The sequence below is a fragment of the Solanum pennellii genome, chromosome 4, assembly GCF_001406875.1.
Source record: "Solanum pennellii chromosome 4, SPENNV200".
NCBI classification, from domain to species: Eukaryota; Viridiplantae; Streptophyta; class Magnoliopsida; order Solanales; family Solanaceae; genus Solanum; species Solanum pennellii.
Window position 1 is genome coordinate 61,520,249 of NC_028640.1, and position 13,646 is coordinate 61,533,894.

Sequence of the window (13,646 nt, forward strand, 5' to 3'; positions counted from 1 at the left end):
TATATATATATATATATATGTACCAAACCTTTTAAATTCATTTATTTTCAAAAAGTAAATAAGCAGAAACCAATTCTTGTTTTCAATGAACTACCTCCTCTGTGCATTGTTCACTTTTACGTGTCCACTATTCCCAAAAATAGATTTTCACTTTTGATTGTCACTTTTTACCTATCAAGAGATAACAATTCTTATTTTTTCATGTTTTACCCTTAACATTAATTACTTATTCCCCAAATCATTTTTCAAGATCTAATACAAAACATCAATAAATAGGGATAGTGTGGTAAAACAACAATGTCAATCATTGTTTTCTTAATAGGTGTGCCAAGTTCAAATGAGACAAGTATAAGTGAAAGGAGGGAGTACAAGCTTAGCATTGTTGAATGAAATTATCATACCACCTGCCCACTCATCCAGAAAGGAAAGGAAAAAATTTAACCAACTATTTTCCTCCTGAAAGCAACATACTCACTCCATTCACTTTTTACTTGTCCGATTTGGACGTTGTACAACCCTTACGAAACAATGATTAACAGAAGCATCGACTATTATTCCACAATACCCATATTAATTGATGTTTAGTCTTAAGGTTTAGGGAAATGATTTAGATAAGAAATAATTAATGTTAAGGTTAAGACATGAAAAAAAATATATGTTTTTGTCTTAATACGTTAACAGTGACAAGTAAAAATGAAAATCTATTTTTAGTATTATGGACAGATAAAAGTGAATGAAGGGAGTAATAAACAACAGACCCAATCTTTCATAATTAAGAAGTTTAGTAGACAAAAGGTAGTAGCATACAAAACTCCAAAAATTCACTATTCAGTAGGTATTAATCAATAAACTAGCCCAATTTTTTAATTACAAAATACTACAAGCTCGACACATTGATATTATATAGATGGTCGCGTATATGGCAATTGTCCAAAAATACGAATTCACTGAAATATAAATATGACATACCTAAACTGACAAGAAGCTAAGCTGCAAGTCAGCCCAGCTACATGTTCAGCTAATTCAGCTTCATCAACACAGTGCCTAGAATGCACCTTAACAAAGTTAATTGTTAATTTTGACAGAACCTGCCAAAGAAAAGAGAAACTCAATACCCAAGGAATAGCACCAGAATTTCAAGCTTACACTAATAACATTCTTAATTATTTCAAATAATCTATGTTGTCGGACTCTTCAAAATGTCGACGGTTGCGTGCAGGATACTCAAAAATTAGTGTATTTTGAAGAATCTGACACAGGTGTGGTAACAATTTTGGAGAGTCCGAGCAACATAGCCAATAATAACGAGAACCAGTGTTGCAACAACCTCCTCTATAAGTGGTCGTTTCCAACCAGTATGATTGGCAGGGTCCTTGTATTGTCCTTGTTCCCTATCACCAATAGAAGTAACAGTTATAAGATACTGTAGAAAATTAAATATATTTCTTTTGTTTAAGCATCTTGAAGCTTTGACCAGTTGTTTCTTTGAGCTATACATGAAATTCATTTGGTTGAACATAGAGGATTTGGGACAGAAGAAGTGCTTAGACTTGCCAAAATACGATGTCAAAAGCAAATATATTAACAAGCCAACCTTTTAGGGGCACACAGAATTCCACCAACAAAAAAGAAAATAAATATATGCCCAAGATTAAAATGCTCTATGTTACATGGATTCCATTACAAGTATCAAATATGCTATGTATGACAATTACATTCTGTAATCAGCAAATAATTTGTGTATTAAGAAGGATTATGAAATACACATATCCAAGTCATAGCAACTCAACAAGCTCATGTACCAGAGGAGTTGTCTAACAAATCAAATTTGAACTGCTGCATTTCTCTGTGAACTTCTAAAATAAAGCAAATAAAACTAAACTTCCAGTTAGAATTATTTCAGCTAATTTTTTATACCCTGGCCTCAATAAATAAACTAACATGCTGCTACTTTTTTACAACCGAGAAATCCCAGAGGGACTCTGCTACTTATTATTTCTTTCTTGAAAGAAGAACAATTCTTTCTTGAAACAAGAACAATTTGATACTAAGCACATGGTCTGAAAGCATAACAATAGAAAACCACAAGAAACCTAGAAGGTGCATCGTCATTGTACTTGATACAATTTGCACCTCAAAGCTTTCATTCCATCTTACTTAACATTCAACAAAAAAATAATGAACAACTAACTGTTAAATTCATGATCTGTCACAACTTGATTTCATCTCTCTAGCATGTCACACACGAACAGAAGAACACTGAAAAATAAAAGGCACCTATAACAGAAAGTTCTATAAATGGAGAACAGACGTACTGAACAATCCAATGGTCAAATTCAGGATCTTCTATCATACGTGAAAAGGGTTGAAAAAGAAAATTACGGCAACAACAGAGGTCTACAAATAGAGAACAGAGAAAATTTATGTGTGTCAGAAAATAAATTAACAAACTTAACAATAACAACAACTACACCTCAATACCAAGCTAGTCAGAAAATTTACTGAACTTAAAGTGAAAAAGAGTTGAGATGAAGGACAAAAATGAAGTTACCGTCAACCTTTTGTTGATATATGCCAAAAGCTTGTTTGTGAGATAACAAACTGTATGAAGAGGATAAAGGCGTTGGACACGGGAGACATGACTCATCAATGATTTGCTATTCACAAGGTTGCAAAACTCTTCGGCCTCAAATATGAATAATACATATGGAACATCGATAACTTCAGATGAGATCTGCACAAAAGTAGTGAATCCAATGACCTCAATAAATTGTAAAAAAGCTACCAAGAATAGCTACGCTTAGCTTTAGAGAACCAATTCAAAAACTTGCTGTAGCAGCACAAACATACACATTGCCATCATACACAAGACAAGTAAAAAGCTCAAAAGAATGAAATCAGAGACCAGCAAGACAAATTTTTGCATAGTACAAGAAAAACAATTTGGCACAGTTATCAAAACATTCACCAGCACCATGCTCTTTCACAGCCCAAATGGATATCCGATATTATTCTTAGTGTTAATTTTGAATTATGTAACCACCTCATTGAAAACTCAATTATTAGAGTAGGGACACTTATTACTTGTACAGGTCCCCATTCTACACCCACTCACATGCAAGCTTGATTCTTTTACTTGGCCTAGTAAATGAAAATATGACATTTTCCTTCAGCTCTGACACTATTTTTTGTTAAATAAGGTGAAGTATTATCTCAAGTTGCTCTTATACCATTTTCCATGTGATCACCTCATATAAAACCTTTACTTGCTAGACACAGGTGATAACAGTGAAATGAAACTTCAATATTTCCAAAATATGGAAGTACTTACAGATATCATGTAAAAAAGTAAAGAGACATTAACCTCTAATACTTTATTATCAGATTATTATTATTATTATTATTATTATTATTATTATTATTGGTTATTTATTTGGGGAGAGCATCATACTAATAGAGTGTTGAACTAAAGAATAAGGATTAGGACAAGTCCTTCCTCCACAAGTAAGTTCTTTGAAATAAAGGGGCTGACATGACTTATTTATATTGTGTTGATACTTAAACGTTGAACTAAAGTTGCTAAGTACCTTGGTTGATATGAGACTTATAAGTACGTTTTAGAATTCCTTATGGTATCAGGTGATTGGCATAGTATTAGTGTTAAAAATAATGAATAGTAGAGGATATCACTTATATTGGTGCATTTTCAGCTCACCGAGGACATGACCTTATAAGAGGGTATAGAGATTGCAGATAAGGGTAGGAGGTTAGTAGGTAGTTAAGAGAGGTCCTATTACAAGCTTATGCTTGTGTTTGCTTTTGGTATTCGTTGTCATTTGTGGTTTACTGTGTTTAGGTGATCGCACCTTCTTGTTGTTGTTGCTAGGATTCCTTACATATAGTTGTAACTGCTTTGCTGTTCGTTGTCATGTTTCTCCCCACCACCTGTTCTTTTTCGTTTTTATTACTGCTTTGATTTGCTTGAGCCGAGGGTCTTTCGGAAACAACCTCTCTACCTCGGAGAGGTACTGGTAAGGATTGCATACACTCTACCCTCCCTAGGCCCCACTTGGTGGGATTTCACTGGGTATGTTGTTGTAGTGGAAGGTAATTCAGGTTCGACATTGAAATACGGACATCCCTAGAAGCAAGGAAAACTCTATCCAGTTTTTTAGAACCCCCAAAAGGCTAGCGTTGGTGTCTTACACCTTAAGGGTCTGTCCGCAACCTAGACTGGGTTGTGACAACAGACAACTAACACCCAAATATCACCATCAGAAAAAAACCAAACTTTGCAAAGATAATTGACATCCAAATGGATATAGCATAAAAATGCATATATTTCAGCAATAAATAAAGTCAATTATGCATCTATTATTCTACTGAAAGTTAAATGGGTACAGTAGTTAAGTATATGACATTAGCAACAACAAGTAAAAGGTGGTCAAGTAGCTTAAGATGATACGCTGACTAAAATTTGCCAAATTTCTGAAGAATAAGTTACCTTAGATAGTTCCTCTGGGACACTCATTGACCACACAATAGACTTTTCAATTGGATTTGATTTAATTTGGTAGGAAAGACCTTTCTCCGCAAACCTTGTTAGCAAATGGCCTGACTTGGTAACATTGCCATGTAAGACAGACGTTTATATGCAATAAAGGACGCATGGAATGGCGTGGGAAAGAAACAAGCAGAGAAATAAAAAATCTACCTCCAATTGAACCTAGTTCCACAACTTTGGTGTCAATTTGAGCTACAATAGACTTATGTGCAAACTTTCCCTTTTCCCACTTCTGCATTTCCTTTTCTAGCTTTTTCTGCTCAGCAGCTTCAGCCTTTTCGGCTGCCTTTTGCAATTTCTCTTGCTGAATTATGGATATACATTAGATTACATGCCATAATTACTTAACCTCCTCCAAATAAATAGGCTTTTGTAGGAAGGCTTACCTCTTTCTGATATCTCTTTTCTTCCTTTAGGCGAAGCTGTTCTTCCTTTGACATCCTCATTTTCCCCGTTGCTACATCCCCGCTGCTTTTGTTACTTCTATTGCCTTTACCTTTGCCTTTTGGTTTTGAGGCCTCCTCGTTTGGCTCCAAGGAATCATTCTCTTTGTCAGGATGATCATGGTCCTGTAAGCAAATTGCACCATTAAAATTAAAATTTATATAGAGACAAGCCCTTTTAAGAATTTAGAAAAGCTCTAGAGTCTAGACAAAAGATACAAATATTAAGAACATGTCTTAAGCCCTATCCTCCATGCTAATTAATTAGGCACTTTTTATGAACAGACTTGTAATCTTCAAATGCCTTTCCCATTTGGCAGAATATGCACTCAAGAGTTCTGGACATGAATCAGCTCTCCAGGATGCACAGATCTCTAATATAGATTGAAATATTCTTACCCTTCTGATAAAATAAGAAACCCCTAGAGGTTCAAACCATTTTAAAACAGTTTCAATATTCTCAATGTATGAGTAGGTTTATTAAAATGAAATGAGTGGTTCACGAACAAAACTCACACTGCTAATTGAAGCACAACTTGAGTTCATTCATTTAGTACAAACTCAGTTTAGTCAGACCATTTGACTAAATGTTGTTCATGAGGAATTTCTTCCATATTTTCTATGGAAACAGATAAATAGTTGAGCACTTAGGGTTTCTGTTTTCCACCTCAGTTCCTCAATGCTGAACGGCTCTAAGCCATAATCTCACTACCTTCTCTCACCTCTTTTTCAAAATTTCTCCTTTCCCTCTCCCCGTCAGTAATATTTCAAATCAGGCTTCTCCTTCTCTTATTCTCCAGTCCAATCTAAGCCGCACCTTCGCATTGCTATGGTTGTCTGCCAACTATTCTATTCTTCCAAAACCCTTAAACTCATTTTTGAAATCTCGCTTTACTCAGTACTTCCTTGATTGAACCCTGAGAAATGAGATCAATTTGATAGCATGATCGAGAGTGAATTTGAGTGGAACTGATAAGAAACTTCGCGAAGGGTTAAAAACAGTAAAGTTTGTTCTTAATTTAAGCTCGACTTCAAGTTTTTTCTTGAGAATCCAGAAGCGACCAAACAGTAGTCCAAGGATAAGAGAGTAGTGCTGAAATTGAATATTCACAACTCTGTCCAGCTCACTTGTTCACATTCCAATCTATAGGAGTATGTAGTTCCACTCTCTTATTCCTGAAGCAAGTTACGAGGTATCTTATCAACTTACAGGAATAAAATCAACTTAGTTTCAGCCATGTAGTCAGTAGTCCAGGTGTCAGAAAATCCTAAAGTTAACTGAACTTTTCTTTTTATTGTCTCCTTCTTTTGAAGCTATCCGCGCAAATCTCACACAAACTTCTGTCAATGATGTGTGTTTCAAGGAATGGTCCTACCATAATGCAATGATAAAAGCTGGCTTTTCTTTAAGTGGCACACATGCACAAGATGAGGGGTGCGGGGGAGGGGAGTGGGGTTACTCATATTAAGAAGAACAATAGAATGGAAAACAGAGAGCCTATTGTTATGCACACAGATAAGAAAATGTTGAAAGATAAACTTGAACCAGGCAAACACACCACAGAAGGACCGGCTTCAGTCAAATTTCGATGAGAAACATCCTCTGGCATTTGCATAAAATTGTCAATACCTGTTCAACAGTTTTTCGTCTCAGTTGAATAGCCTAACAGTTAATTTCAGTCAATGGAAAATTTGATTCTATAATCGTATTAACTAGTAGATTAAACAGCAGTAGCTTACCAAGAGAAAAGGTGGACCCGACAGGTCTGGAGCTCCATTCTGTCTCCTTAACAACTGCCTCCGTGGAACAAAGTTTCTTCTCCTCCTTCCAGGCACCATGATAACCACTATTCTCGGATTCATTATCAGACTCCAAACAAATTACTCCATCAATTCCTGAGTTAAAACAGCCCATTGTGCAAGGAAAGGTGAGAACAAAACTCTGAGGCTAAAGGGCAATTTCTTTTCTTAAGTAGTAAAATAAAGTAGTATTATGCCAAGAAAATAGGAAAACCAGAATATACCACCAAATGAGAAGAATAAGCAAGTATGTTAAAGCTAGGTTGTCATTTGCTTGTTTGTTCATATAAACCTAGATTGCTAAACCCATGTAGGCAGCCTACCCTGATGCCAGTATCTGACTCCACAGCTCGAACCCATAACCTACTTCACACTGACACAACTTTACAGTTGCCCAAGGCTTTCATTCGGAAAGACAAACACACTGAGCAGAGAAAATGGGTTTGATTCCTGAAGGCAAAATGTAACCGGAATATGGTGCACTAATTTTCTGGCGCATTCTAGTAACAGACCAAAGATATTGTAAATGCACTTCATGTTCTTTGTGCAGTTAACTAGTAAAGTTAACGAAGCAAAATCATGTAAGAATCACTAAAGAAAGGCCTGGAATGATTCATTTAAATACTTATATGAAAGCTTAAGCTTCAACTTGCTGCTGTACCGTCTAGAAGGCAAAGCAACCGTAATCGCATGCTAGATCAACAATAGCAACATTCAAACTTCTGGAGATGAGTGATGATGATGGCAAAGCAATTAATTTATTCTAAAAACACTGATCATCAAATAAAGAATATGTGTCAGGAAATTGAAGTACCGACCTATAATGTTAAATAATGACAGAAGGAATAAATAATAGATAAATACTATTCCCTCTGTTTGAATATATGTTTGTGCGCCCCACTGCTTTTCTATTGTTGTCATGTTCTTCTTCAATGTCGTTTTTTTTTTCTATTACTACTTTGATTTGCTTCACTTGAGCCAAGGGTCTTTCCTAAACAGTCTCTCTACCCCCAAGAGATACAGATAAGGTTTGTTTACACTCTACCCTCCTCCTTAGACCCCACTTTGTGGGATTCCACTGGGTATGTTGTTTTTGTTGTACTATTCCCTCCATCCCAATTTATATTAAGGTGTTTGTTTAGGCACGAGTTCAAGAGAAAAAGAAAGTATTTTAAACTTGTGGCCTAAAACAAGTCATCTTAAATTATGGGCTATAAATCATCTCATTAAGGATAAAATGAGAAATTTGAATTTGAATTGCTTTTAGATATAGAAAGATGTCATTTTTTACATAATAATAACTATGATGTCTCAGAACTTGACATTTGGTTGAAAACTATAAACTAGGCCAGTTTAAAGGCTTACCGCCATCTTTGTTGTGGTCTATAATTGAAGAAGAGCAATTCTTTGAATCAGCATTAGCTTTGGTGCATCTGACTATCGGAACACTATATTTTGAAAGCTCTGATGCTGGGGTTTCAGCAACCATAGATGGAGTCAAATCAAGACCTGAAGAAGAGAAAAAATATCGTCAAGACTTGTTTTCCTTTCTTCTTTTTTATTGTCCAAACTTGCTGTATTTGACATTGTTTTCTGAATTATCACTTATAGACCAAAAACAAATCAAGCTAAATCTCAAGTGGAAGTGTCCCCAGCATTGTTGTGTTTTTGCATAATTCTTAAACAACAGCTTGGATTCCGACGAACCCATAATCCACAGACAAACAAAAGCACTTAAATAATCAAAGAATGAAATAGTAAAGGTCCAAATGTAGTGTATAATTCATATTGATTTCTACGAAATGAGACATCATCTATAGTAAAAACTAAAAAGACTAACACGCGTAAGCCAAACTGTGTGATTTCACACTAATTGCTGAACAATCACTTAATCAAACTATGATAAAGAAATGTGAACTCACAGGAAGACTTAGGGTCCGAAATTGAAGAGGAACCCAATGAGCATCTAACAAAGGAGACTTCAGGTTTGGATAAATCAGACATGGGAGTATCAGCCACGAAGGAAGGAGTGAACTTTGAAGGCCTAAACGGCGTCTCATCATCATCTTCGATTACCAGAACTGTGGGGTTCCAATTAGTAGACTTTTCGGTTCTTTGCTTCTTCTTGGATGGAATTGTCAGCGGCGTCGATAGATCAATGGTATCGTTCTGATTGAAGGAGTAACCATATCCGCCGTTGCCACCGTCGTCTTCGTCATCGGAGAGAACGTCGACGGAGATCGGCTGAGACATTTTTGAGAAGTTCGAATTTGAAGGATCGAGGGTTTTAAGCTTCAGTGTTAGGGCGGGAAAGGAAATAGGCTTAGCCAAAGAAGAGTGCGTGATTTGGGGGTTTAAAATTGGAGTTTGTGTGATTTGGGGTTTAAAATCGAATCAAAATCATAGTTGTTTTGTTGATATTGAATAGTTTATTTAATTTTTTATATCGGTAAACTTTTAATTCATTAAGAATGGTATTTACATATTTTTTATCTACTCAAAGTAAAATAAAAGAAAGACGTTAAATAGAGTGTGCATGAATAAATTATCAAATGCGTATTTGACAAGAAAAAGAAAATTCTCTATAAGATGAATTGCATTGGCTTAGTCAAAAAGGTAATACACACACATATGTTAATAATATTATTGTTTTGGCTTAACTCAACAAGTGATATCACATTCGATGAGATGAGTATAGAGATAACTGAGTTACAATATATGACTTGCTTTACTATGTTTATCATGTCAAGGTAACTTGAAAGATGCACCAGCATATGAACTAGTTAGCTATGAACTTCGGTGTCTATAATATTCTACTCATACATATGAGACACAGTAAATGTGAAAATACTAAGGGCAACTTTCACATGTAGCAAACAAAAAATTCATATTTGTATACTATAGCAAAGTTTGCATAATTACACTCCATATCAAACATAAAACTGTATAATTCGCTATACATATACAATTGTATAATTCGCTATCCTATTTCACTGCAATTGTATAATGCATAATTGTATAATTCGCTGCCTATTTCGCTGCAATATTTGTATAAAAATTGCATTTATCTACAATTGAATTGAAGTAAAATGTTTGTGAATTGTATAATTAAGTGTTTAGCACGAAGATATATGTTTTTGCATGTGTATATACAATTTTCTCTCGCTTTATACAACAGAAGTGTATAAATTGTGTTTCTGTTTTATATAAAGCGAGAGAAAATTGTATATACACATGCAAAAACATATATCTTCGTGCTAAACACTTAATTATACAATTCACAAACATTTTACTTCAATTCAATTGTAGATAAATGCAATTTTTATACAAATATTGCAGCGAAATAGGCAGCGAATTATACAATTATGCATTATACAATTGCAGTGAAATACAATTTTCTCTCGCTTTATACAACAGAAGTGTATAAATTGTGTTTCTGTTTTATATAAAGCGAGAGAAAATTGTATATACACATGCAAAAACATATATCTTCGTGCTAAACACTTAATTATACAATTCACAAACATTTTACTTCAATTCAATTGTAGATAAATGCAATTTTTATACAAATATTGCAGCGAAATAGGCAGCGAATTATACAATTATGCATTATACAATTGCAGTGAAATACAATTTTCTCTCGCTTTATACAACAGAAGTGTATAAATTGTGTTTCTGTTTTATATAAAGCGAGAGAAAATTGTATATACACATGCAAAAACATATATCTTCGTGCTAAACACTTAATTATACAATTCACAAACATTTTACTTCAATTCAATTGTAGATAAATGCAATTTTTATACAAATATTGCAGCGAAATAGGCAGCGAATTATACAATTATGCATTATACAATTGCAGTGAAATACAATTTTCTCTCGCTTTATACAACAGAAGTGTATAAATTGTGTTTCTGTTTTATATAAAGCGAGAGAAAATTGTATATACACATGCAAAAACATATATCTTCGTGCTAAACACTTAATTATACAATTCACAAACATTTTACTTCAATTCAATTGTAGATAAATGCAATTTTTATACAAATATTGCAGCGAAATAGGCAGCGAATTATACAATTATGCATTATACAATTGCAGTGAAATACAATTTTCTCTCGCTTTATACAACAGAAGTGTATAAATTGTGTTTCTGTTTTATATAAAGCGAGAGAAAATTGTATATACACATGCAAAAACATATATCTTCGTGCTAAACACTTAATTATACAATTCACAAACATTTTACTTCAATTCAATTGTAGATAAATGCAATTTTTATACAAATATTGCAGCGAAATAGGCAGCGAATTATACAATTATGCATTATACAATTGCAGTGAAATACAATTTTCTCTCGCTTTATACAACAGAAGTGTATAAATTGTGTTTCTGTTTTATATAAAGCGAGAGAAAATTGTATATACACATGCAAAAACATATATCTTCGTGCTAAACACTTAATTATACAATTCACAAACATTTTACTTCAATTCAATTGTAGATAAATGCAATTTTTATACAAATATTGCAGCGAAATAGGCAGCGAATTATACAATTATGCATTATACAATTGCAGTGAAATACAATTTTCTCTCGCTTTATACAACAGAAGTGTATAAATTGTGTTTCTGTTTTATATAAAGCGAGAGAAAATTGTATATACACATGCAAAAACATATATCTTCGTGCTAAACACTTAATTATACAATTCACAAACATTTTACTTCAATTCAATTGTAGATAAATGCAATTTTTATACAAATATTGCAGCGAAATAGGCAGCGAATTATACAATTATGCATTATACAATTGCAGTGAAATACAATTTTCTCTCGCTTTATACAACAGAAGTGTATAAATTGTGTTTCTGTTTTATATAAAGCGAGAGAAAATTGTATATACACATGCAAAAACATATATCTTCGTGCTAAACACTTAATTATACAATTCACAAACATTTTACTTCAATTCAATTGTAGATAAATGCAATTTTTATACAAATATTGCAGCGAAATAGGCAGCGAATTATACAATTATGCATTATACAATTGCAGTGAAATACAATTTTCTCTCGCTTTATACAAAACAGAAACACAATTTATACACTTCTGTTGTATAAAGCGAGAGAAAATTGTATTTCACTGCAATTGTATAATTCGTTTGCCTTTTTCACTGCAATATTTGTATAAAAATTGCATTTATCTACAATTGAATTGAAGTAAAATGTTTGTGAATTGTATAATTAAGTGTTTAGCACGAAGATATATGTTTTTGCATGTGTATATACAATTTTCTCTCGCTTTATACAAAACAGAAACACAATTTATACACTTCTGTGTATAAAGCGAGAGAGGCGAGCAGAGGGAGAGTGGTGAGCGAGTATGGGAGAGTGGCGAGCGAGATTTTTGGGAGAGAGGTGACTGGCAAACTTTAGCTAACGTTTGCTATGGAGCACAATTAAATCAAACCGTAGCTACTCTATTTATTTTAGGTTATTAGTTTGCTATTATATACAATTATCCCAAATATTAATTGTATGAACTGTTTCCTACGTACATAAAATTAAATAATTTGAGAAGTGAAGCATATTTTTAGGAGAGTGGGGAGGGGGGGTGTTGTTGTATGTATGAACAAGGCTCCATGTTGGTAGTTGAAAACAAGAAGAAGTTATGTCATATGTGTGTTCGATTTGAAGGAAATTGTTATATTCCTGAAAATAAGTGATTTCTGTTATAAAATAATGATTGAATACTAAAATCAAATGAAAAACATAGAAAGAAGAAGAGGAAAACAAGTAATAAGAACAAAGAAAGCAAGAAAGTAATAGTATTTTTATAATTATTGGTACATCTCTTTATTGTATGTAATGTCTTATTTATAGATACAAGTTACTTGGAGAGGTTATATTGCTATAGTGACAAAGTGAGGTCATTCATGACATCCAACAATTAATGTTTTTGCAACACTTCCTCTTGGATGTTCTATATATATATATATATGTATGTATATATATATATATATATATATATATATAAATGTACAGAGTCATTCATGATATAATGTTGCCTCGTTATAATTTGCTTGAAGGAAGCTGCTTGTATGTTGATTGTAGGAACCCGTTTGTAGGGATACTTGTAAGTTGTTTATAAGAATCTGATTGTGTAAGCTGCTTATAAAATCTGCTTGCGGAGCTGCTTGTAAGTTTTTTAGGAACCTGTTTCTAGAGTTGCTTATAGGTGTCTACTTGTGGAGTTGCTTGTAAATTGTCTTCTTGATTTCAAGTTTATTCAGAGAATTTTGTAATAGACATCTAAAATATGATGTATTTCCTACTCATTGGAATTTCAATAGATAATGTGCTTCGTTAAAACCTTACTAGGAAAAAAACCTGTGGGAAAAAAATCCTAGTGAAGGAAAAAGAGTACACACATATCTAGTAATACACATTGAGAGTTGTCTCATTAAAAACCTTACCAACAAAATTCAATGGGACAAAATCTTGGTCAAGAAAAAAAGAGTGCAGCGCGTATTTACTCCCCCTGATTAAAACATCACTTAATTTTTGTAAAGGATGTCTCCCAATTGTATACTTAGCTTTTCAAATGTTGATATTGATTATATCTTTGTGACCAAATCATATTCATGAAGACGTTGCATCCCTGAGCAGTGGCGGACCCATGATTTTCATTCATGAGGTTTGAAAAATAAAAATATAAACGTGTAAATAATTCTTTCAAAATGAGCCCTTTGAACTTTTTTGGATTTAAAACCACACTTTAGGCAGTTTTTAAAATAAAAAATGCTTGAAAAATATAACTGATTTTTTTAAACAAAAA

At 33.4% G+C, this 13,646-nt stretch overlaps 1 protein-coding gene across 1 annotated transcript in view; it reads right to left on the reverse strand.

The window, feature by feature from the left end:
- Nucleotides 1–9,736, reverse strand: part of LOC107015986 (crossover junction endonuclease EME1B) — a 15,155-nt gene extending 5,419 nt beyond the window's left edge. The window contains exons 1-10 of the mRNA XM_015216452.2: nucleotides 8,730–9,736; nucleotides 8,173–8,316; nucleotides 6,748–6,903; nucleotides 6,567–6,637; nucleotides 4,951–5,133; nucleotides 4,715–4,868; nucleotides 4,505–4,614; nucleotides 2,559–2,734; nucleotides 1,328–1,391; nucleotides 970–1,088 (exon numbers count right to left, since the gene is read on the reverse strand). Coding sequence (XP_015071938.1) covers nucleotides 970–1,088; nucleotides 1,328–1,391; nucleotides 2,559–2,734; nucleotides 4,505–4,614; nucleotides 4,715–4,868; nucleotides 4,951–5,133; nucleotides 6,567–6,637; nucleotides 6,748–6,903; nucleotides 8,173–8,316; nucleotides 8,730–9,060 — 1,508 coding nt within the window. The 5' untranslated portion in view covers nucleotides 9,061–9,736. The remainder of the gene's footprint in view (nucleotides 1–969; nucleotides 1,089–1,327; nucleotides 1,392–2,558; nucleotides 2,735–4,504; nucleotides 4,615–4,714; nucleotides 4,869–4,950; nucleotides 5,134–6,566; nucleotides 6,638–6,747; nucleotides 6,904–8,172; nucleotides 8,317–8,729) is intronic.
- Between the last annotated feature and the right edge of the window lie 3,910 nt (nucleotides 9,737–13,646).